The 26,241-nt window shown below is 40.8% G+C and overlaps 2 protein-coding genes across 8 annotated transcripts in view; both read left to right on the top strand.

Annotated features, from left to right (window-relative positions):
* ARHGAP24 (Rho GTPase activating protein 24) overlaps nucleotides 1–23,769 on the top strand; it is an 84,841-nt gene extending 61,072 nt beyond the window's left edge. For all 7 annotated transcript variants that reach the window (XM_017820083.1, XM_017820085.1, XM_017820084.1 and 4 more), the window contains 5 exons: nucleotides 9,914–10,046; nucleotides 12,241–12,314; nucleotides 13,094–13,215; nucleotides 16,819–17,887; nucleotides 20,134–23,769. In XM_017820083.1, coding sequence (XP_017675572.1) covers nucleotides 9,914–10,046; nucleotides 12,241–12,314; nucleotides 13,094–13,215; nucleotides 16,819–17,887; nucleotides 20,134–20,377 — 1,642 coding nt within the window. In that variant the 3' untranslated portion in view covers nucleotides 20,378–23,769. The remainder of the gene's footprint in view (nucleotides 1–9,913; nucleotides 10,047–12,240; nucleotides 12,315–13,093; nucleotides 13,216–16,818; nucleotides 17,888–20,133) is intronic.
* Nucleotides 23,770–24,069: 300 nt separating this feature from the next.
* MAPK10 (mitogen-activated protein kinase 10) overlaps nucleotides 24,070–26,241 on the top strand; it is a 196,130-nt gene continuing 193,958 nt past the window's right edge. Inside the window, exon 1 of the mRNA XM_017820092.1 lies at nucleotides 24,070–24,093. The gene's annotated coding sequence lies outside the window, so the exon portion shown is untranslated. The remainder of the gene's footprint in view (nucleotides 24,094–26,241) is intronic.

The following is a 26,241-nucleotide window of genomic DNA, read 5'->3' as shown; positions in this document are numbered from 1 at the left end:
ATTAGTTTCTCATTCTAAGGTGAATTAGGATAATTGACGAGTAAATGGCTTTAAGGAGGCAGAGGACTGTGGGAAGGGACAGTGTTAGCTCATAAATGTTTGTAGCATGCTTACTTACTGTTCAAATACCATGTAGCTTATTTAAAAATGGTAAAGAAGCATCTGTTGGGCATGTTTCCCTTACTTGGACATTAAGATAAATATTACTGATAATGTCTGTCTCCACCAAAGATACAAGTAGGCAAATGGCAGAAACAGAAGGTTATTCTTTCCTGTGCCTGTAAGCCAAATAATTGTGGAAGAAATGCTTAAGAAAACAAGCCAGCCCCAAACTCCAGGAGATGATGTACTGAACACCCCACTGAGAGGTATAGCTTGAAGGAAGTGCACAAGTTCTAACTATGCAAAACAAATGAGACCAGGGCTCAACCACATTTATGTTTTTTTCAAGGTTATCTACCAACATCTGTAGCACATGCTAATGAGCCCCATGAACAGGTATGCTAGCTGAGCTCTAGCAGATGAAAAAGAGAAGAGATTTTACATGCTACTGCTGTGAAGAATGCACGTAATTTCTACTATAGCAATTAGAAACATCAGCAGGAGCTGCCTATAAATTGCTGGTCCTGCAGTTCTGCTTCTGAATCTGAGAATTTATAGAACGCTGACCTTGTACATCCACATGTACTCAATTCTTTTGAGTTTGGAGAGGTATGATTTACGTGTAGCAGTGGTCCAGAAGTCAAGCAGACATAAACTCTGCTCTGATCTCTGCATTGTTTCCATTGGGCATCTTCTTTTTTTCTCCAACCTTTTGTTCCATTCATAAACTCTTTAGGAGGAGTTCATTTCACGGTGTTTATAGAGTGCCTGTGTGATATGGTAATATTTTGGGGTAACTTCTCATTGTGCTGAACAGGAGCATGATCTCCACGTTTGATGCAACCTGTTTGGCAACTTGGAAAGTGGCCACAATATGAAAAGTGCTGTAGAGAAAAAAATATATCTACTTTAGGCATCCATGCCTACTTTCTCTTGTTAATCTCCAGATCCACTGCGTTTAATCTGTAATTATATGTTACTATTGGCCAGAAGTCTCACAGGGCGAAATCTACCTAGGTTCTGTTTATCAAATTTACATTTAGCCCATTCTCATACATCAGTAGTAATAAAGATTTTTGCAGTCAGAGCAGAGCTGACATTTTTGTTCATGGGGCACGAAACACAATGGAATAACAGGTCACACTTCCGTAGTGGTGCTGGGTCACTGACTCTGACTGGGAGAAAGACTAGCTGCTGTCATCAGTGTTGGAACTAATACAAAGAGCTGATGTTTGAGGAGTTTGCCATTTTTCATACTGACACTTTTGCCGTGTGGGTAAGTCAAACAAAGACTTTAGAACAAGTGAAGATGCTTTGAAATGTGTGTGTAGGCTCGTGTATATATTTGTGTGATAAATTGCTATTAAATAATCTTTCTCTTTATGCTCTCTTAGCCAATTCAGTAAAATATATAACACGTAGAATTAAAAGCAAAGCCAAAGGTAAGATCATATAGACATGGTCACTACTCCTTTAAAATGTCATCTCTGTTTTAAGATGATTGCACACCTTTAAACACCTTATGCGTGTTGGGAAGTGGAGTTCATAGGCACAGATCTGCTCTTTGGCCCTGGGTTGAGCTACTGTCCATGGTTATGTGGAGACCCTGCCCTTCTCCCCTTTTGCCATCCCATCTGCACCCCTTGGGCAAAGAAGACCACAGTACAAGGGCAAACAGGACAAACATAGCAAACTTGAAATAAAAAGTAAAATAGCTATGCTCGAAAGAAAAGGCAGCCATGCTTCGAAACATAAAACATATCTGACAAATGGTTGATCTCACATGAGTTAGCAGCTGGATGTTCCAATACTGAAGTTGGTTATAAAAATGCAGAGTGAGGCCAGGACAAGTCGGAGAGTGGCAGAAACCTTCGTGTATTAATTTGATCTGGATCTTACAGTTGGAATAAGATATTGCTGAAGAATTGTGTATGAGAATGGGAACAGTATTTAAAATTTCTCTAACTCACAGACAGAGAAAACCCAGTATCTGATCTGAAGCATCCAATACCCCAGGCCCCCTCATATGAAAACTGGAACATCATAATTTCTCGCAGTTTTGGAAGGGAGGTGCACCTGCTACAACTGAAAACTGCTGAGGCCTTTTGTGTGAAGAAACAAAAATGCTCAAAATTTTATGTCAGCTTAAACCCCAAAATCAATAAATACTTTACTCCCTCTGAATGTATCTGCACATATTGTGAAATATGCCGGAAGGAACCAACAGTGCAATTAGGCAAGTACTCATTTGAAATATCCTCGGTATTTCCAGTACAGCTCCACCTTGGTGCAAAATTGCTCCCTCCAGGGAATCCATTTTGCTGCTTGTCCTTGGGGTATTTGCTTCTCTCTTCTTGTGTGGTTTATATTTTAAAGTCCCTCATCTCCTTTACGGATCAGGCATTTGTAATGATACAAAGTGGATTATGACCATTTGTTCTGTAAAATTAGCATAGAGAATATGGCACTGCATAAGGAAAATAACATAAGGATTTGTTCTACAATTTCTACCTAGAAGGGGTACAAAATTGGATTTCTCTTTTTGTATTACCTCTTTCCATCTGCTGTTCATCACAATTACTATGAGATGACATGCAAGCTAAGATTGCTCAGGGAGAAAAAAAATATTTGAAATGTCACTGAAACAAATATTAATAAAAAATTATTGTGATTGATTGATGTATGTGACTTGGATAACTGTCACTGATGTATACAGTTCAGTAGTTCAGAAGAGTTAAAAAATTACATAGCTCACCTGCCAGCATTTGTGTGTATGCACAAGAGAGAAGAAAAGCACATAAATGCATATTTAGCAAAAAGAAATCTCTACTACATTCTGTTATGGGTATGAATACAGTACATTATAGGGCAAAATGTTACTTACTGTTCTAGTCACTATTGCAATCAGCTGAGAAAAGGGTACATAAGTGGCAGTATGTGATAGCTGGCAAATGCTGTTATTTACTGGAGCCAAGTAATCCAGAATGTACAACTGGTATGTTCCTGTGCATTTAATCACGGGGATTGTTGAAGCAAAATGAGACAGTGACGAGGATGGTAATAATGTAATATTGTCAAGGTGAGAAGGAGCACTTGCACAATTCTTATTTTCCTCCAGAAGCAAAGAATGTTTTAAGATTTTGGTGAATGCAAGAAATGGGATGTGTCTCAGTGGGGCTGCAGTCTGCACTGGCACTGTGTAGACTGCAACTAGAAATCAGTGGTAATAAAAATTTTTCTTTGTTTTCCAGGTACAAGCCTGTACATAAGAATTTGTTTATAAGAATAGTTTCCCACAAGGAAGGGGCTTTATTTGCTTCCTACTGGCAAAGTGCAGTAATCCCTAAACCCCCACATTTTTATGTGAAATGAAGTCTTTACTAGAAAGCTGGTTCCTGCCAAACACAAATGGCCTTAGGCCTGTGAAAATTCCTGTTTGTTTCTGCCTGTTCCAGGCTTTCTTCCCTGGTCCTCACAATCTGCTCATCAGCTATGCCTCTGGAGCCACTTCATGTCCTTTCCAATTCCAGCCCTTTTTCTAACCAGCTAACAGAAATAACCACTGCATATGGCATAACTTAAAGACCTGGTCTGGCAATTACATTAGGAGGCACATTTCTAGTGTGATGCAAGGGTCATTAAATCAGCCTAATTGGTGTCCTGTTGTGTTTTTAGTTGGTTTTGGTGTCCTCAGTGTGTTTTTTGTTATTAGCAATGAATGAACCTTTGTAGTTGCTTTGCATGAATTTCAGTTTCAGAAATGGCTGGGTGTCAGCTGTGATTAAAAAAAAAAAAAAGAGGCAGCCATGTATTTGATTTGCCAATGACAAATGACTTCTTAGATGGCCATGGTCACCTTTAAGAAAGGTTTTGTTACCTTTGTGGAAGGTCTGAGAGTGTGGTTTTTTAAATAATTCTTCCGTAGGGTTGCACAATTTGTGGCTTTCTCTTCCAGTAAACAAGAACAGGTAGTTTCTTTGTGGTGATTTTCATGTTTTACGTATGCTTGCAATCCCTGAAAAAATCTTGGAGAAACTTAACAGCCTTTCTGAACAATCTAATAAGTGAAAATAAATTAGCAGCATATTCACTGGTGCTGAGTGATCTTTTCCTAATGGGAACCCATCTGTTTATTAGGCCTCTGCCCACCTTACCTGAAAGCACTTGTGTCTGTCTTTAAGGATCTGTATTTTTCTAAGTAATTTTAACATCCTTCCATAGAGTTTGTCGTTCTCTTTTTGCTTTCTTCATTGATGTTTTTAAAGCATCACTCTCTAACCTGAATGAATTGGCTGCTGTTACTATTCCTGCAGTGGATGTCTAACTTGGAAATAGTCTGCCAATCTTCAATATTCCTTGTGGACTCTGGAAGGTAACATGCATTGTAAAAATCATGAGCACAAGGACAAAGGAGCAGAATATGTTTGCTTTATTTCTCTTGCCTAAACCAAAAAATAAGAATTGAGATCAGTTGCTAACTTAAAGTAGAGCCAGACTTTTGTGGCAGCAAGGAGAGGAGGAGACAGCTCAAGGCTTAAAGTGGAAAATGTTTTCATATATGTTTCACAAGTTGTAGACAAAATTCCATCTGGTGCTTAGATTAGGCACAGTACTGCTTGTACTAGATATGTGTTATATAGGAAAATCATATAGAGACACCCACATAGGGGAAGAAGAATCACATAGGATATTCAACCAGTTATGTTATGCATTTAACCTGACCTTTGAATTTCTGGACCAAAAAAAGCCTGACTCCCAAGATCAGTCAAACCACTCCTGATGCACTGTAACATTAGTGAACACAGGCTTTCCTCCTAAGCTCTGGCTGCTGGGTTCCCAGCAGTCACAGTACTCTGATTCTCTCTCCCTCTAGTTATGCAGATATTCCTTTGATGTTTTTTACTCAGTGTTTCATCACTGGTTTATCATGGGCTCTAGCATCTCACTTAGGCTTTCTGCAAGCTGGTAGTAAAGATACACCCTGGACAGCCAGTTAGGAACTCATGCTCCCGTGGCAGGAGAACACCTACACTGATCTGAGAGCTGCTCTACAGTCCTGAATGCAGCTAAGCAGGGGGCATGGTCAGCAAATGTTGTGGTGGGGACAGGATATGTTGGTGAGGGAGACTGTGATCTGTGGCACGTCTGAAATGATGGAGCTGTAATTCTAGTAATTCCAGAGGGTACTAGTACACAAACTGTTTGAACTGTAATGTTCTCCTTTGTTTTATTACCAGAACTCCTAAATTGAATTATAGCCTCACAGCTTGTTGTTCCCTACTGTTTGTTCTTTATGCAAACTGTTTATGTGTCATCATGATCTAGAGCTATTTTTGGCACAGCATTAATCTTTTTGTAATGTGACCTTGCCTTGTTAATACTTCCTCTCTGAGAGTTTATGAGGGGCCTGTTGGCTTTGTGCTCCAAAGCGCTGACTCCAGCTCTCTGAACATGCTGTCTGCTTGTCTGAGTGTGAGGGTTATGCCTGGATTTCGGGTGACCTGCTGGGCTTCAGTAATATTGTTTATGGTAGAGAGAGTGAAAAACTCCAGGCAGTGTAATTGGTCTGACAGCCACTTCCACGGTGTCTGTGGTATCACAAAGGAAAGTGCTGTCAAAACAGCAATGCCATGAGAGATATTAATGACAAAGTTGAGATGAATGGGGCTTTGAATATGGGTAGTCTGATGACTAAGGAGAGGCTGGGATGCATTTGCATTTGTCATGACTTTGCCTGAACAGTGGTGGAGTAGGGGATGCTCCTTTGGAAATATCAACAGTAAAGCAATATTAATATTTTAGTGAGATAAGTCATGTTTCTCAGACTTTCCAGCACAACATGCCGATATAGACTCTTTTTCATCTTGCTGATGCTTTTTGTGTTAATGTCTAATTTCCCACTTTGTGCTTTGTCATTCCCATTTCAAGCTTGTAATTACTCCTTGTGCACTTGGAGAAAGTCTGCCTCACTTAATGAGAGTTGTTCCAATTTAGCTAACAGAGGGTTTTCTGCTGGAATTGACATAATGTATTTTAATACATGTTAATGAGTACTTTTAATCATGTTAATTTTGAATGTGTAGTCTTGAAGCACTTTGATATTATACTATCAGATAGCAAAAGAAATACAAAGATGGGTAGAATCATTAAATTTCTGGAGCTCTAATGGTCCTAGATTATAAGCAAGGCCAGTTTCAAAAGGGAATATTCTGCCTTTCCTTAAACTACTCAATTGTAGCTGGAAGAAGGCCATGAGTAAAAGATCCTCCATGGGCCCTGCAAAGATCCACGTCTTAAAAAAATACACAACTTGCCTTCAAGGCAGATATATAAATGCTGTTAGTTGACTTAGACTGTGGATAGAACACTGCAGACTGAAAAGGGAAATAAATGCTCCTGATCCTCCAGCAAGCTTGCAGTTCTCTCTGTGGCTGAAATGTGCTTAATGGTGTCTGTGAACTGAAACACCTCAAATACAGATGGATTAGGACTGAAATCTGCCATTTTAAAACTTTCCTCTGTATTTTAAAAAAGGTGAAAATAATCATACTAGACTGCAAGGTCTAAACAGGTCTCAGATTCTATGAAACGCTCTTTTAGTTACATTATTATAAAAATATTGACATTTTTATGCCCAATAGTTGCACTCAGATAAGAAAGTTTCTAGCTTTTGTCTATATGTTGGTAAATACAATTTAAAAATCTAATTCTTAAAAAGCTTGGCAGGCGTTATGTCTCTGTATGTATAGTTTTTTATGCTGCCAAGATCTGAATGGTAATTTCTGTACAGATAGATTCAGTCCTGAGCGATAGTCCAGTACAGTTTAAGGAAGAAAAACTTAGGAAGTGTTCCAAAATCTTACTTTGCGATCCCACCATCTTGTGGCAGTCTGTGGTATTGCCTTAGGAAATAAAAAAATAAAAAATTAGTTCAAAATACTGTGCATGTGTCCCTGTCTACTAGTTGTGACCTGGGTTTCTAACCCCAGTTTAGGAAACACCTTTCTGTATACTGGTATACAGCATGTGCTTCAGGAGGTTAGTTTGAGAGCACAAGACTTCCTACTGTTTCCTTGCTCCTCTCTCAGGTAGAGCCACAATCTTTAGCACTTAACTTACCCTTTCCAGCAATAGTCTATCAGTACTTCACATTGAAAGAAGAAAATTTATAAATTGCATTAATTTTCAGGGCTTTTGTCCCCTTCTTCAGCCTTTTTGTCCTCCATCTGCTGTGCCCTCAAGGAGCAGGTATTCCCCTTTACAACAAGGCTTGATGTAAGATTATTCTTACTTCATGAAGCATGATCCTGGCAGTACAAAGAAGGAAAGATGATACTGCTTAATCCCCTTACTAAGAGATCTGTGCACTAACTTTTAATCATTCTTCAGTAATTTCCCTCGCTTAACCTGTTTGAATCTTGTATTTTGGAAAAGGCCTCTCCAGTTTTATGCAGATAGTCTCTGGAAAGAGGTGGTTCAGTTCTTCAGCAATTTTCCTTGTTTAAATAACAAAAATAGTAATAATAAATTCTTCAGAAAGACAGCCAATGCCAAGCAATCAGAGTTAAATTCTCTGCAGGTGGATGGCCTGTGCTCACTCTCACTTCAGGGCTTGTACTAAAGCTGACAGTTCACATCTGCTCTTTGTGGCAGCTTTCTCTGACCAGAGAAAGTCTTCCCCTCTGCATTTGCTTTTTTCTCTTCCAGATGCACTGACAGCTTAGGAAACTGAAGATCTCTGTGTAAAATTGCTTCTTGGATAAGGCTGAATAGTGACAACTGCCTGGGCGTGCATGCCATGGTTGTGTTTTAAAAAGTGGCAGCAAGACATGCAGGCAGCTACCTGAGAGATTATTGGGGTCTGGGTTTTAAATTCTCGGGTTGTGCAGTATGTAAAGAGTTTTGTTAGGCAGGATGTCAAGAAGAGCTTCGTTTTGCTTAGTTGGCATCTGGATTGGCAATAGGTGGTATGGAAAGGTTAGAGGCCAAATCTGAGCTAGCATTTGAGATCTCATAAAAGAGTACAGTTACACCCGTATCACGTATAGTACCGTTCCCTACATTTGTTATATATGCACCCAAGGAACAGGGTGGGGTAAACACTGTTCTAAATTGAAGCCACTCGACAATAGAGGGTTGCAATCAAGAGATTAGAGTCTGAACTTTCTTTAAAAATGTGGATTTGCATTAATGCTTTGTAAAGTTTCTCCAGAAAAACACTTTTTTGGAATTTGGGCTGGGAATTATTCATGATTGAAATAGAAATGTTTTCTGCGAATTTATTTTGAGGAGATTGATGATGGGTGACATTGAAATTTATACAGTGCTTTATAATCTCTCTTCTTCTGTTTTGACATACCATACCACATTATTCTAAGGTTGTTCCCATCATTCTTGTTAAGATTTAACTTATTTAAAGCCATTACTGTTTTAACAGATCATTTCAAAATAATGATTAACATGCCTCTAGCAAAGCCTTAAGTGCATCGAATACCAGTGGTTCTTTTGAGGCACTGTGAGTTTAAAAAATATTCTAAGTGTAAAGTTTCCAAAGGGAAAGAAAATACATAGTAATGCACATTGTAGAAATGTCTATGCATTTTCTGTTAAGGAAATGAGCATAATTTAGTGTCTGCTTTTTTGATTCTTCAGAAATCAGAGGGAAAGATATCAGCTTGCAGTACAGCTCTTTATCTGAACCAGGGAAAGCATGTAGAACATTCCAGTAAGGATTTGAATAAATGCCTGAGTGGCTAAACCCAGAGATGGTGTCAGATGTAATGCAAGAGAGGTTTCTTCATGCTAAGTCATAGCTTTTATCTAATTTCTACTTACTTTTCAGAGACGTGCTCCTAAGTTACCAGAACGTAACTTTACACCACAGGAACGTTCAAACGAGTGTGATTGCATACCCTCAAGTTGTGATTTTGATTCTCCTCTCCATCTTCTTACTTTCAGTATGCCTGATAAACAGCTGAGGCTCTTAACAGCTGTATCCAAGAAAACCCTTAAGCTTCTGCAAATGTATTTAAAGGAAAGCACATGTCATATCAGGTCTCTGACTGTCAGCCCTGTAATGTTACCTGCTAGCACTCAGACATTTTCTATTTGGTGCCTTAGCTTACTCAGTACAGGATAGAGCTAAAACCCATTTCCAAGGGATTTATGTTTCTGTGTGTAAAGTATATACAGGTTTTCAGTGTAAGAGTGCAGCTGAAAGGCAGAGTAGTTATTTTGTGGGAGCCCACAGGAAAAGGAGGCATGCCAGAGAAAGAGCTGTAAATTCAGATGGGTAAGCTTCAATTAAACACCTGTGGTATATATGGTTTCCTTTAAAACCTACTTCCTTACTACTCATAGCAGAGGAGATGGTGACACAGTGGAATTGAAACATGCTGGACATGTTTTGGGAGCGGGGGCCATCTCTGGTAGGAGAATAATCTCCACTGTGTGAATCTAATACCTGGTTTCTGGCTCAGGGGAAAATGAAAAGCATCATTTAAGACATGTTTTGCATGTCTGATGGGAGATGTTTGTCAACAAGAGCCAGGATCTTCTCAATACCTGTGCCTGCAGATAGGGCCTTATGTATAGTTATAAGAATAAATCACCAGTTGACAGAAATTTGCCTGTGGGTATCCTAAGTTCTTTGTAGGACAAAAAAAGCCCAACAAAAAACAGATTACAGATAGGATCTGTAAATGTATATACTGCTGAAGAGTAAAATCTGAGGTGGCAATAGAAAAGAGCCAGTTTTTAGCCTGTTTTATCCTGATTCACAGTAATGTCTTCTTGTATTCCAACCCAACAGCAATACAGATGTGCACACAGTCGCTTCACTGCTTAAGCTGTACCTAAGGGAACTCCCAGAACCAGTTGTACCATATGCCAAATACGAAGATTTCCTTTCCTGTGCCAAAATGCTCAGCAAGGAGGAAGAAACGGTGAGTTGGTGACTTGAATAAGATGAAATAAAAGGCTGTTCCAGTTTTGAGGAGAGAAACTGGTCATTGTCCTAATTTAAATTTGTCCTAATTTAATGAAATCTATTAATTGAGACAGTTTTTGTATGAAAATTGTTGCCACCTGGGCCCTTTGGAAGTCTAAATAAAAATACATAGCATAACTGTAGCTGTTTTTATTGCATGACACTGAATCCAGTTCAAGTAAACATCATTGTAGTCAACAGCTTTCATTTTGCGTGGAAGAGACTTCTGTTTTCATGGGTTAGATTCTGAACTGTAAAAGGAAGTGTCTTGATGGTTGCTGTTCAACTCTTGCCATTAAATCAGGAGTCATTTTTTTCTGAGCGCTGGGATGCCAACTTTTACTGACTCTTGACTGAAGGCCAATGAGCTCTACTCCTTGCCTGTCATTGAATCACAGAGCTTCAGAAGGATGGAGCGGGCCATCTTCCAGACTCTCTTGAAGAAACAGTGTAACAGAGATGAGCAAATTAAGGGTTCTGACTGGTAATACGTGCCCTGCAGTGGCGTGCACCTACTACATATTATGTAGTAGGCACTACTTAGTCTGAAGACATAAGAAACCTGAGTGCTTGTTTTTACGTTGTTCTGCGTGCTTATGGGTAATTAAGTCAACCCTAATATTTTCTTTTCAAAGTACATCCAAATAGGTTTATTCTGTTGATGTCAGTCTACTCCCTCAATTTTCTAAGATGGTTATTTCTGTTTAATTCCTTTTTGACATTTGAAATTCTGCTAGAACTGGAACCCATCCTATGTAATCTTTTAATTAATTGAGTAGGATCCCCTTTTTAGTAAGAAACTGTCTCCTTTCTGACTTTTCATGATGACTACCAACTGCAGAGGTGGTAGTTGCTCCCATGTGATGAAATGGGAGGAGAAGAAAGATCTGACAAACTGTGTTCTATGGCCATGATGTCTTAGACCTATTGAAGTCAGACTGGTTTTTTCACTGTCCTTTACAGCTTGCTACAAGGTTCACATTCTTGTCAGCTGCTTGCAAAAGGTGGGAGTGGGCTGTTCAGCTGTTTTAATTTAAGCTACTCTTTGCACAAGTTGTGGCAGGGGATCCTTGGAATCGAAGCTGCAGCTGTTTACTTACTTGTTTTGCATATGCCTCTGGACACTGATAGCTCCAATGTAAAGCCACCTGACAGCCCTGCAGTTCGTCATCATGTAGTTTACACTTCAGTTATATTAATTCTGTAATTTTACAGTAGCTTAGTCGAGTGTATTTATGTATTTCCTCTGTAACTTTGCCATGAAGCACTTCATAAAATCAGTTTTGAAAGCAAGATTCCAATTACAGTGGCCTTTCTGTGCTGGAATTGGTCCTGGCAGTTTGTGAAAAATCAGTGCTATGGGTGATGAGCCACTTCAGACCTTTTTGGTGGCTCAGCAGTCCAGCTGTAAGGCTGTCTGACTGGATTCTCAGTTGACCTTTCTCTACGCAGAAGTTGAAAGTGCAGTCACTGTTAAGGGAGAGAGCTGCACATCTTAATTCTTTTCTTAACCCACAGCCAGCAAACTTCTGCACTATCATGCTCTGCCCATCTTCACTTGCATTTGTTTTCATAACATACTGTAACCAAAACCCCACTGATGCTGGCAAAGTACCAAAACCCCACACTGAAAAAGAGCCTAAAGGCACTGGTTGGTGAGGAGCGTGACCAAGGTCTGTTTCCAAAGGGCACAAGAATTACTGTGTGAAATTCTGCCTGTCCCATTCCCAGGGTGGGCACAAACTGAAATAACTGTTTATTAGTTTGGTATGGACCAGAACTGGATAAAATAACCAAATAGTTTCTCGTATGAAATGCCAAACAGTTAAACCAGAGCTGTTCCTGGAAGCCTCAGCCTTGCTATTAGCAGAAGTGGAGCTGCTGGTCAAAGAAAGAAAGAATGAAACAGAAAGAATAGTCAGGATGAAACCAAGATATTTATTTACTTGTTTATTTTTTTCCAGAGCTAATCTTCCTTAGCCAAAACCAAAGTGAGTTCTACAAGCTGTTCCTGATCATAACCTGTATGAACAGTGCAGCATCAGTGATGTGTTTACTGTCTTGGAATTGATGACTTTTTTTTTAATGTCTGGTAAAATACTAAGAAACTGTTCCTCTTCACCCTTTGTTTTTCCTTAAACCACCTAAAGGGCCTGAAAGAACTGGTGAAGCAAGTGAAGAGCCTGCCAGCTGTCAATTATAATCTGCTGAAATACATCTGTAGGTAAGTGCTCTTGCAAGAATATCACAATGGTATTTATAACTGTGAGCTGACAGACAAACCTGTCTGTGTATGTGCCCTGAAGGAAAAGCATTACTCACAGTTGAAGGACTGGTGAACTCAAGTGAATGCACTAAAACTGTAGGTTTACTGCATGACTAATTAGTAATTTGCTCTAGCAAGGTGCACAGTTAGGACTTTTCTTTTGTAAGCAGGCTGCACTCTGCAAGGAGTGCAAAAAGCGAATATATTCTGTCCTTTTTGTAGGACCCTAACTGTAGTTATTGCCCTTGGCTGTGCTCTCCTGAAGTGCCCAGCCTTGAAAACTGTGTATATCTTGTAGTATAGAGAGTAGTTTTGTGAATACATCTGAGATCTTAAAAAAATTTGTTGCATACAGTTGCAATTTGTGAACTTAGAGAAAGTTCCCAGCATAAAAAAATTAAAATGTAAAAGAATCTAAGCTTTTTATTAATTCAAAGTTTGCATTTTAATTTTTTGAGCTAAATAGTTGATTAATTATGCTGGAGAAAGTTGCCGTCTTCCACGGAGTTACCTTGTAGTCGGTCCAGAATGAGATTGAAATTTTTTTATCAGTGTATCATTTTGAAGAAAATCTGAAGAAGTTGAAGACAATAGCCTTAAGATTTCCATATGTTCCATGAGGACTTGGAATGGAATACTTGAACTGTGTTAAGGAACATTCACGTGCTTTGACTTTTTTCTTTTATTTTTTTATTTAGTTTTTATGTGTTTCCTAAGGACCTCTTTCTTCCCCACAGATTCCTTGATGAAGTCCAGTCTTATTCAGGTGTAAACAAGATGAGTGTGCAAAATCTGGCTACCGTTTTTGGCCCCAACATCCTTCGCCCCAAAGTGGAAGATCCTCTGACTATCATGGAGGGTGAGCTTACCATACATAACCTGCAATAGAAAGAAGAAGTGCCTTTAGGTTTATTAACAGCACATACCAGTCCATGTAGTATATGCAGTAAGCTCCATACATCTGTTCTATAGACACAGAAATGTTCAACCTGAATGAACTCCTGGCTTAAATCTTGCAGGTTATAAAAGGTACTGAAACGTGCAGCATTGCAAACAGACTTTGCATGAGGTTGTTCTGCCCTGGCAACTTTACTAAACGTGTACCTTTTCTCTGAACACTTCCTGCAAACATGGCATGTTCTTAGTAAGCACGTGTGGTTGGAGTGCAGTTAATATTTTACCTGTGGTAAAATATTAAAGAAACTATGAGAAAAAGTTACTACAGGTTCACACTGCAGTGACCCGTGTAGACCCCCCCACAAGGCAGTTGTATATTACATGCCTTCTTGCACAACAGGGATCAAATTGTTGTCTGCATTCTGGTGCTTACAGCAGTGTTCAGCTCTAGCATTTTGCTGTGATTAAGGTAAAAACATGGACATGACAATCTCCTCCTATAACCTCCTTCAAGGTTTAATCTTTGTGGCTTTCATTCTCCACGAAGTACATGATGCCTTTTCTCGCTCCAGACACCTTTTTTTTTTTAATATGTAGGATTTACTTAACTTTCTCAGAAATTAGGGAGGCACACAGAGCTTGCACTGAAAATTTTACCTAAACTCAAAAAACGCAGTTTTCTTAGTTTATTTGAGACTGTATAGAATTACTCCTTTTCTGTGAGTATGATGCTTTTTCTCTTCCCCAGATACTACAATTCCTTGTCCACTTTGTTAATTTACTTGTTTTTCTGAAGTCTTATGTTTCCTTCTCCTTTCTTTTAATTCTTATCACAATGACTATGTTGTTGTGAACAGAAACATGGCATTTCCAAATCATGTATGAAATCTGTGAATACCCAGGGTTAGCTGTCTGAACAGTAGCTCAGACAAATTGGAACACCTAGAGTGGAAAGGGTTTTTAATCATCATCTTCACTTTAATGTCTGGGTTCTCATTATCACAGAGGAAGGTTTGATCATGGATTTGATTCAAAAGGGTTTGCAAGAGCAGGTGTCTGATTTACGTGCATGACTGTGCATGAGTGTCATCACACCTGTGCAGTTTCAAGTACCCTTAAATCTGCATTTGTGGCTTTCCCCCTGGTTTCTGTACATACTTTCCTCAAGTGCCCTGTGACTGTCTGATACAGGGGTGCAAAGATGAGCTTCACTGTGTCATTGAATTCCTAGTTTACACATCTTACATCATCTTCCCATGATGTTTTGAGAGGCAAACACAAGTGTTTTCCTGCTTTGTTTCCTTTCTCTTCAGCTGTCTTGTCCTGTCTCTCTTAGGAGTTACCTTTTGTGTGTGTGTGTGTGCACATGTTGCCCATCACTTCAACCTGTCTCTTTGTTTCTACCTGCAGAACTGCCAGACTGTCTGAAGTAGTAGCTTCTCTTACCCTGACACTTCTGTAGAGCTTAGCAGCCTGGTAGATAACTGCTGTGAATGTTTTTCTTGGTCGGGTAGCAAACTGTCCCTTCTTTCCATGCTTTTGCATGAAAGTAGTGCAGAAAGTGGCTCAAATTGTTTAATAGATTGGAATTGGAGAGAGATGTCACAGAGCTGATTTATACCACTGAAGTCAGTAAGAATGGTGTCTCAGAGGTTGACATTTGCTAGTGGGTCACCATGCATCTTCACCTCACGTGGGGCAGGGAAACAAATGGGGATTGGGGATGGGGAGAGGTGTTAGCCATTCCTAAATAAATTACTATCTTCTAGGTTTATATTTTTGAATATAAAAGGAAGTGGCTGTTGTCTAAAGTTGGTGAGTTGGTTTGGGTTTTTTGAAAGTTTGTGCAAGAAAGTTTTTCATTTTCGTGGTTTTTTGTTGATGTTGTTTAGTTGGTTTGTTTGATTTTAAACTGAGTAGAAAGGGAAAATAATGTGTTTTTCCTGTTCTTGAAAGCAGCTCTCCAGCCTGCTTATCAGCAGCCCTAGCATTAAAATCATGGTGACTGCTGTAGGAAATAGGATGGATACTACACTCGCTGTTTGAAAATATATATATTTTTTCGCTAATGAGAAACAGGTTTGAATAAAGAGATTTATGACCTCTCTTTAAGCATAACTTTAAGATTTGACCTAGGACAATGCTGATTTGCAATTAATGTATAGGGACTTCTCACAAAGGCTGTATGTTGGTCGGTGCCTATTGCCACCTTTCCTCATTGCTCTTTTTGGAATATACAGAGTGCTTTTCTTCCACAGTCATTCAGAGTCAAACATGCAGCTATGGGTAACCATACCTGTATAATGGGGATGAGGAGTTGGGTTTGTTTGATTCAGGAGAGATTTTTTTTCAGAATTCCAACCATGGGGCAATTTTTTCCTGTCAAATGCAGTGGTAAAAGTTGCCCGAGTACAGTGCAATGTTTGTAGTAAAGTTCTGCACATAACAGCTAACATTCTTAGAAGGAATACAGCCAAGTGTGCCACAGGAGTAACTAAGTGAATTTTCCTGCTGCCTAGTTCTAATGTATGATTTTGCCATAGCAAACAAACAAATGAGAACACTTTAAAAAGATGTTGAGTACCCACGTTGAATTGGCTCTTGGTACTTGTATTTTAAAAGGGCGGGGTATAAACATCCAGATTATTACAAAGGAGTTGATGTGAAACCACATTGCACAGTGGGAAGTTATTGATTAGAAGAGCACAGCAAGCCTCTGAAAGCTTTTTAGGAGTTTAAAAATGAGGTGGTTATTATAACTGCCTTGACCTTGTTCCTGAAATATTCTTAATAATCCTTAATGAGGATCTGCTTAACAAAATACAGTTGCACATCTTAATCGGGCCAAGTCCAGTTCTAAATGCTAGTGTGTAAATTACAGTGCAGTCAAGTGGTGTGCACACCAAGGGGTTGTTCTTTAAGAGGAAAGGTAGCCATTTATTACAGCACGCAGCAAGCTGTGATCCTGCATTAATTCCATACTGTGCTATAATGTGACATAGTTTCCTGGCTGCATATAGTCTCACTGTGGAGTGGTTCAAGGCATTCACATTAAATTAATTCCGTCTCATTTTGCTTCAGAAGACTAAAATGTCTGTGTTCCAGAAGGCAAATCCCTTGCCTGCCCGTTTTCTGCTAAACTTATAAATACAGGTGCTGTGCCAAAGCAAGACTTTGGGTTTGAAATGGTCATCACATTGAGTAGAAACACATCACTTAGAATGATGTTATCCTTTGCTACTCATCATCTCCTTCTGTGATTTTCCTGGGATGCAGTTACTGTCAGTGTAATAGCTTCTTTGCAAATGTTCCTGTTGTTCAGGGGGTCTGTGAGGCCTGCTGGCTTGGTTTGGTGGAAGGAAGAGGTGATGCTGATGTGGCCCTGTAGCCAAGAGGCACTTCAGTCTTGTTAAACATTCAGGGTGTTACACAAATGGATGCATTGTGTAAATGTTTGTATAAGCTGAATGTTTACTAAGCATTTGTGGACTCTGATGAATAAAGTATGTTTAGGCCTTAAATAAAACAGGACATTTGTGACCATGTGCTTGATGTCTCTTTTCAGGTACGGTAGTAGTCCAGCAGCTCATGTCAGTGATGATTAGCAAACATGAAGAGCTGTTTCCCAAGGATGCAGACCCTCAGGTGGGACCTGAGGTATGCAACAACAACAATGAAATTCCAAAGAAAACTACTGCAGGGCAGCTACAGAACAAAGAGAACAACAATACCAAGGAGACGGCAGTGAGGCGCTGCTCTTGGGACAAGCCCGAGTCCCCCCAAAGGGGGAGCATGGACAGTGAGTCTCCAACTGCCCTGCCAGGCAGCAAGACAAATAGTCCCAGGAACAGCATCCAGAAACTAGATGTCACCAGAAGCCCACCACTCATGGTGAAAAAGAATCCTGCTTTTAATAAAGGTAGTGGCATAGTCACCAACGGGTCCTTCAGCAGCTCTGTGGAGGGCCCTGAGAAGAGCCAGACCTTACCAAACTGTTCCCTGCAGACCAGGAGAACGTCATCCCTGAAAGGTCCGGTGACTAAGATGGGAACACACAGCGTGCAGAACGGAGGTGTGCGGATGGGTGTTTCCAGCACAGACGGGCACAGCAACACCCTCAACAGCCGGGCCCCGGGCTGGGTGCCCAATGGCTACGTCACTCTGAGGGACAACAAGCAGAAGGATGCTGTGAGCGAGTCAGGACAGCACAACAGGCTTTCCACCTACGACAATGTCCACCAGCAGTTCTCTATGGTGAACTCTGATGACAAACAGAGCGTGGACAGTGCCACCTGGTCAACGTCCTCTTGTGAGATATCCCTCCCTGAGAACTCCAACTCCTGTCGTTCATCCACCACCACCTGCCCTGAGCAGGACTTTTATGCGGGTAACTTTGAAGACTCTGTGCTGGATGGGCCACCACATGAAGACCTCTCTAACCCAGGTGACTATGAGAACAAAAGTGACAGAAGGAGTGTGGGGGGCCATAGCAGCCGAGCCACCAGCAGCAGCGATAACAGTGAAACCTTTGTGGCCAACAGCACTAACAATCACAGTGCTTTGCACAGCCTGGTGTCCAGCTTGAAGCAAGAGATGGCCAAGCAAAAACTAGAGTATGAGACAAGGATAAAAAGGTAAGATGTTTTGGCTCTACTGTCTGACTGCCTTCTGCAGAGTAAATCCAAGTTTTCTCTCTCATGACTTGCACCAGGTGCAGTCACTACTGTCTGTGTCACTAGGTGCTTGCCAATGAGTTTCTCATTTTTCAGTGTTGACATGCTCTGGCATTGTTTCTCTGACACCGCAATCCCAAGGGGTTTGTTTCAGAGCAGTTGTTTGCCACAGTTGTGACATGCTGTCCTGTTGGTGTCAAAAATACAGCCAGAACCTTGTGAGTTTCTGTAAAATATAATTAACTAAATCAGTAGGCTCTCAGAACATTTTCATTAGTTGATGCCTGTTCTCCAGAGACTGAGAAAGGCAACTGAATATCACCTTTCAGTGAAAGCAGTGTTGTGGCTTACACCATCCAGAATTTTTTGAGACTGGGGAGACTGCTGGACTCCTTTCCAGTTCTCATTTCTCTTGAGACAGTGCAGCACCTGGGAGTTACCTCTGCTCACAGTCCTGTCTTTGCTCTGCTGCTTTGCCTGAGCCTTTCCTTCACGGCTCGGACCTATTAAAGGAGGCACCTTCTTTAATAGGTCATCCTGTGTCTTTGTCTACAGGTAGTGCAGACTCTGCTGGCACACAAGGTTGCTGGGGTGGATGGCCATAATGGTCAGTGAATAACCTCAGAGTCTGGGCTTAGCATTACTTAGTGCACACATTAACTAGTCATAGCAGCACAGAGCTGAATGTGCTGTGTTTGTAATAAGGATTCTTCAGTAAGGCTGTTCGGGACTTTCTGTTCTCACCTCTGTTACACAGCAGCTCTTTGCCTCGGTACCTCTGGCACTGCAAATCCTAGTTGGATCACAACATGTGACAGCTACTGGCATCAGCAGCTGCCAGTCAAAGTGCAGCACACAGAATGTTGCAGTCTTTTGCCCACATCACTATTTTCAGCATGGTATGCAGTGCAGGAGAGCACTTCATAAAATGTTAAATATGCATGATGACTGTGTATTTAATACCACTAAGATCAGAGAATCATGGAACGGTTTGGGTTGGAAGGGACCTTAAAGATCGTCTAGTTCCAACCCCCCTGCCATGGGCAGGGACACCTTCCTAGAGAGGACACCTTATTAGACCAGGTTGCTCAGAGCTCCATTCAACCTGGCCTTGAACACTGCCAGGGATGAGGCATCCACAGTTTCTCTGGGAAACCTGTTCCAGCGCCTCACCACCCTCACAATAAAGAATTTCTTCCTAATATTTAACCTAAATTTCCCCTCTTTCAGTTTGAAGCCATTCCCCCTTGTCCTGTCACTACAGTTCCTGATGAAGAGTCCCTCTCCGGCTTCCCTGTAGGCCCCTTCAGATACTGGAAGGTTGCTATGTGATCTCCACACAACCTTCTCTTCTCCAGGCTGAATAGCCCCAACTTTCTCAGCCTGTTTTCACAGGGGAGGTGCTCCAATCCTCTTATCAACTTTGTGGCCTCCTCTGGACTTGCTCCAACAGTTCAGTGTCCTTCTTATGTTGGGAGAGCCAGAACTGTACACAGTATTCCAGGTGGGCTCTCACCAGAGCAGAGTGGGAGAGAATCACCTCCCTCAACCTGCTGGCCACACTTCTTTTGATGCAGCCCAGGACACGTTTGGCTTTCTGGGCTGTGAGCACCCACTGCCGGGTCATCTTTACTTTTTCATGAACCATCACCTACGAGTCTTTTTCCGCATGGCTGCTCTCAATCACTTCTCTGCCCAACCTGTAGGTGTGCCTGGGATTGCCACAACCCAGGTGTAGGACCCTGCACTTCACTTTGTTGAACTTCATAAGGTCCATATTTATGGACATATGCAGATCCATATTTGCAAATAAATACAGCAGGTAAATCGCTGAAGAAAGGAGATTAACAGTGAAACAAAGGCATTCAGGGTATTACTCTGGCCTTGTGGGTGACACTAGTGAACTACAGCAGGAGCTGGGTGTCAGCACCTCCAGAAGTAAAAGGAGTAGTTAGCCTATTCCTGGAGAATTAGATGGAGCTGTTTGCCTCTGTGGCCTCTTGCCTCTGTGGCTGTTCCAAGGCATTTTCTAAATGAGCTACCACAGAGATTGCCCTGTGAGAACAGTTCATTGATGGAAGCCATGGTTTGTAGTCTAAGCTTTGTAAATGAAAAGGCGTGTATGAATTTGGTGGTGGTGTGCATTTCTGCTTGAGTGAGTGAGGAGTGCTGCTCAGGAGCTGTCTGCTTTTATTTCATTCATGCAGCTTGGAGCAGAGAAATCTCACCCTGGAGACAGAAATGATGGCCCTGCATGAAGAACTGGATCAGGAGCGGAAGAAGTTCACAATGGTAGAAATCAAAATGCGCAATGCAGAGCGGGCGAAGGAGGACGCAGAGAAGAGGAATGACATGCTGCAGAAGGAAATGGAGCAGTTTTTCTCTACTTTTGGAGAATTGACAGTGGAGTCTCGCAGACCAGAAAGAGGCAACACCATCTGGATCCAGTGAGCTTTGAAAGAGTAGACTGTGGGACTTTAGGAAGGGCTTAGGGGTATTTTACTGTATCAGGTGGCTGGTCACCTGTCTGAGGCTAGTACTCAACAAAATGTTATAAACCCTTGAAGGAAGGAATCGTACAGACATAATCACTCATATCTACAGCGTGTACTTATCAAGTTATACTCTTTGAATGCTTCATGAGACTACTGTCAAGTGTTACAACTGGATATGTGTATATAAATTTAAAAAACCCACACCTTAGAGAGCAAGAGATGTATCTGAAGAAATATTTTAATGCAAGTCTTGTATTTAAACTGGTAAATTGAAATGTTGTTGCAATCAAGCTTTATATAAAGGCTTTTCTCCCTTGCACTTAACATAATAAGCTATTTTTGGCATTGTGTTACCATCAGCTTATTTTGTATATCAAATGTTTTTTCTGTTTTTGTTTTGTTACCCCTTTTGCTGGGGAGTGAAGATAAACAGATATGTTAAGGTTTATGTGTCAATGGTTAACCCTAATTTGCGTCGCTTCTGAAAAAACAGCAGGACGAGAAAACAGAAGTGTTCAATGGGCAAAATAAAGCAGTACTAATTTAACAGAATTGATGGCCAGGGTAGAAGAACTAAATGAGGATATCAAGTCAGCAAAATTGGGGGCAGTGGCGAAGGGACAACAGCTGCTTGTTTGGGAGCAAACATGGGTAGCATAGTAAGAAACTGGGAGAGTGGAAAGGGAAACTTAAGGAGAAGTTAATCACATGACCAGAGCATTTTGGTGAACCCTAAAGAAGCCCTGTGCCTGATCACTGCAGCTCAGAGAAGGAATATAAACCAGTTGTTCTGACCGTATTTGCATCTGACTTACCTCTGTACTGTGGGTGAAAGAGAGTCCTTTTTGTAATGCTGGTGAAGGGACACACAGAGGGGATGAACCAGAGATCCTGGTAGCCTTGTCAGTGCGATGGGTACTGAAAAAAATATCAAAAACATTATGTCCAGAGTAGAAATTACTGGAGCAACTGGCAAGAAGGAGTAACTAAGGAAGAAAGCACACCAACATATTCACCACTTGTATTGACAGTGTATATTAGCAAGTTATCACGCTGTCTGCATGCTTCAAGACATTACTGTAAGTGTTACAACTGTGAAAGTCCCCAGGCTCACGGCATCACCAAGGGAACACCTAGAGGGAACAGCCTGGAGACTGTCAGCATGTGGAATGCCAGTGAAAAAGAAACAGCAAAACCATGCTGTAAATTAATCATTTGTTTGGCATCTTTACATACAGTAAGTATAACCGGTATTTTCTACACCGTGTTAAGGATGTTTTGTTTTATCTTTGCGTTTAGGACTGCAAGCAGTATTATTAGAGAGGATTGTTGAGACATCTTGGCTTCCCTCTAGTGTCTCTTAAATATATTGCAATTATTTTTTAATTCCAGTTGAGAATGAATGATGAGGGTAACCTCAAAGAACATTCTTGGTTGTAGCATGTATATTCGACAAGTGTTAATTGGATGTGGGAATTATACTGGGAAGCAACCACAAGTTTACATTTCAGAGAAATATAGAACATTACACATGGTGCTTGTGGATGCATTGTTTGTGTCTGGTGAGATTCAGAGTCCCCAGTCAGGACATCTATTGTACTAATTACTGTGAAAATGTCTAGTGCACATCCAGTCTCTGTGTGAATCAGAAAAAGTCAGACAGGGAGAGATCAAGGTATTAGGGAGGTGCATGTTTTTATCAGCAACAATCACAAGATGTACCCACAATGCTGAGAAAAGGAAACAGGTTACTATGTTAATTCTGATTTTTTAATTGGATGAGTGACCTTGATATCTGATGCAAAAGGCTTCAAAGCCGACTCACAATTTAGGCAGTATCTGACATCTGTTGACATGACATCAGAGTGTCTGAGATAAGTCTTTTCTTAACTGGAATATATATTTTTGCACTAGATATATATACAGTATTGAATGGTTTTTTAGAAGCTCGTGTTAGGCAGGATTTGTCTGTTTGAAGATTGTCTTCATCTAGATATGTAGCTCGTCTTCATGTTTCAAAAGTTATTTCAGTCAGTTCCTCAAAGAATGTTCAAATTCCAGTTGTATGGCTAAGTACTGATACCCAAGTTTTTTGCTTAGCAATCCAGAAGAAGACTTCACCTCACTGTCTGCAGAAATCACCTAAACAGATGGGAAACTCAAGTAGGCACAGCAAATTCAGAAAATATTACCAACCGTAAAGGTCCATTCCCATCCCTGCTCCTCCTGTGAGACTTCATCAGCATTTAAGCTGTGATGATAAAGTTGATTTATGTCCTTAATGGCCATCTTTGTGTTCCTCTCAGTGTTCTAGTTCTTTAAAAGCACAAAGGCCTTGATGTTTCTCGCATTCAGAATATAACACTTGTAAGTTCTCAGTTTTATGATACCATTCCCATGTGGTCCACAGCTTGTTCCCTTTAGCTTGTCCAACCTGTATGTGAATTGACCTGTTGGGGAGGGCATGCCGGTGGATCTAAGTGGCCAGAAAATAAACTCATGCCACCTCTCATTCTGTGGAGTGGAAAGGGGCAAGATTTATTTACGGGATTCAGATCAACGCAGACTGAGCCTGAAGGCTCTGAAAAAAACTATAAGGATTCCATGCAATGCATTTGTTGACCACTCATAAGGCAGTTTTTCAGGATTCTTAACTGTTAAGTGTTGAATGAAACTGAGACAACTGGTTTTATCACCATTTTGTGTAATGGAACAGGTCATCTTTCATTACAGGCCAAGTTGACAGTGTTACCTGCTACGAGAGGACACTAAGTTTCAAGTATCCATTAAAAAAGGTGTAATAATAAATTTGCTTTCACCTCCTTGCCACAAGTCTGTGAGCTCCCCAAATTAATATGTTGTATGAATTCACTGGTCAGCTCCAAGCTCAGAATGGCAGTGTCAGCCCTTCTAGCACATTGTCTCTCTGCCTCGTGAACAGTGCACAAGAGACAATGCTTATACAGTTACTGCAGATGGTGGAAGAAAATCTCTTGAGCTAATGACACCTAGCCCAGTCACAGGGTATGATATTACATTCAGAAGCATAATTTCAGGGCAGCACACACAAGCAGGCTAGAGTTGAGGGACATAGAGTAAGAGGGATACACTCTTACTGCTATTAATCCCATCTCCAGCCACATCTTTGGAGTATTGGGATGGGTGCTGATACCCATGTGCCTTTCCACAGTAGACTGGAAAAGTGGCAGACACACCCCATGCCTTTTAAGTGTTAGAATCTGATGTTTGGCTTTGGAAAGCTTTTGTCTTCCTTTCTGTTTGTGAGAATCCTGCTCCACGTTTGGAGTATGCTCTGGTGCAGCAGAATAAATAAACTTGCTACACGTCTTCGCTGCATGTTGTTATTTCAGCATCTCAAACTCAACCACTCAGCATCAGTTTTCCAAGTATGAAAATGAATAAATAAAATGCTATGTTAAATGATATGCAAAACTGATATGTTAGTATAAGAATAAAGAGGAAAGGAACTTGCTAATATTAGTCACTCTTAAGATCTGTAAGCAGTACTTGATGTTGTAGTTAAAATGGCAGTTCGGAATTTTATGAGAAAGATACAATTTGCTAAAGAGAATGAATATTTAACAAATATTTCTTGTGTAGCATCCCCGGTGGGATGAACAGCAGCAGGACAAGGAGACACTGAATAAACAGGTACAGTGATTTGCACATTTTGACAGCCCAGTCAAAACAGTGAGTTGCCTCCAGCTGCTGTGTGCTTTAACGCTTCCTGGCTGAGTGAAACTCCTAATTAATTTCCTTTCTTATTCTGAGTTCCCCCTGGAGTCTGTCCATTGAAGAGGAGAGTGTCTGCAGACTGTGCCCCTGGCAAATCTGCAAGGAAGTAGAGGGGAGGGAAAGGGGAGATGGGCAAATAGAAATTAACACTATTTGTGATGTGGGCATTCAAAAATAGAGGAAACAGATGGGGGAGATGAGGAAAACAAGGAAGTTAATATACCTGAAATTGCCATGTGTAGGTGGTAGTAATTTGCCCTCAGTTAAGAGCATTCTTTCTGAAAGCTTGTCTCTACAGATGGGTTACTGTAGTTAATGTTGTTATTCTTTCAGAGCTCTCTTGGCTCTAAATTACTTTCTGGGCTGACACCAGTAGCTGGGTCAGCTGTTTCACAACTACCTTCCTTGCTTTTATCAGTCCTGTGTGCTAACAGCAAGAGTTCACGTGAAGAGATTGCTAGCAAAGCCATTGCTGTGAGAGCTGACTGAAAGGCAGGGAGCCCTGGAAGGTCAGATGGTTCCCCCTGGGTTACCAGCACTCGCTCTGGGAACAGCTAATGGCCCCGGACTGTCGTTCAGCATCTCTGGAGTAGTGCTTCTCAGGAAATAAAATTATATACAGCAGATGCTCGCTGATATAAATTGCCATAGCTCTACAGATGTTTAGGAAGCGGCGAGAGAAGCTGAGGGGCTTTCCCTAAGAGGCTTTTAGAAGCTGTCATAATGTGTGTAATTACAATTAGCGTTGGTGATCTAGTTTTATTGGAAAAATGCTTGTCAGCAATAAAACAAGTTCCTTTAGTATGCCAATATTAAGGGGTAGTGTGAAAAATTTTTCAGGCCAGAAACGTGATCATGATGTAAATATATTCCTCCCTTTTTCCCAAAGGGGTCTGGGATAATGAGCTGTATATACAATACAATTCCATTTCTGATTCTTTTAAATGCAGGAACGGAAAATTTTTTCTACCTCTGTGTGTATTACTCTCTTCATGCAAAAGAGGTTTAAAATGATTAATGTTCAGCAGGACTTTATGGTTATGTTTAAAATACTGTTACGAGCATGGCTCACGTAATTTTTAACTGAATAATATTTAGGAGTTGACTTGGCTTGAGACTAAAAGAGGTAATTTTTAGCACCAGTATTTTATCTGTTGTTCATGTGACAAAGGTGCAGTCTTGATTTTTCAACCTTAACAGTTGCTGAAATGTGGGCTACAGTTCAGTTGAAAAAATAGTGATTGTTGCATGTAGCACTACCTGCAAATCCTAAACTGCAACAAATAATGTTCTCCAAGTCTTCAGCACATTGCTAAGCTATGCCAGTAACTGGTATTTTTAATTGCACATTCTTTATATTGGGCTGAATTAGAGAACCTGGATTTTGGCAGAGCAGGATGAGAAGTGCAGTGCTAGCTCTTCCCACTTTTAACCTAGACTGAGCACTCTGCTGAGGTTTACTCTTGCCTTGTGTAACAGTGAGATCTTAGGGTAAAATGTTGTGTGTGAAAAGGTTACAAATTCACACCTACCTAATTCCACAGTAGTTCCCATGTATGGACATGCCCTAATACTAATAGTGTGTGTGCATAATGGATCTATTTGTATGGTTTAGTAGTATTAATAGTGAATGTATCACAATTGACTTAATTGATATTCTTCTGTCTGGCTGAAGGGACCTACATCAAAGGAGGCTGAAACAGAAAGTAAGCAGGGTGTGAACCATGGCAGAAATGAAGCATTTCTGGAGGCAATTCCAAAGGCCATTAAGAGAACAGTTCATGAACTATTAATGTACTTCCGTGCTCCAGCTAGGCCTCTCTTTCCCAAGGCACAAAAGCACACTAAGCTATTAAAAACCTTGTCTAACAAGGAAGGAGGTGGAGACCTGCTAGTATCAACTCCGGAGGATATGCTGAGTAAAGATGGACAGCTTTGGATGCACAGGGGCCAGCAGGGGCTGAGTAAATCTGAATTAGTTTGCAGGACCAGGCACACGTATCAGATTAGGTTCTCAGTCCACAGTCCAGCAAATATGCCCATGTGGCAAAGCAGGCTTTACTG

Source organism: Lepidothrix coronata, unplaced genomic scaffold (genome assembly GCF_001604755.1).
Source record: "Lepidothrix coronata isolate B3197 unplaced genomic scaffold, Lepidothrix_coronata-1.0 Scaffold79, whole genome shotgun sequence".
Lineage (NCBI taxonomy): Eukaryota > Metazoa > Chordata > Aves > Passeriformes > Pipridae > Lepidothrix > Lepidothrix coronata.
Note: the sequence above shows the minus strand (reverse complement) of the source record. Positions and strands in the feature narration are given on the sequence as shown.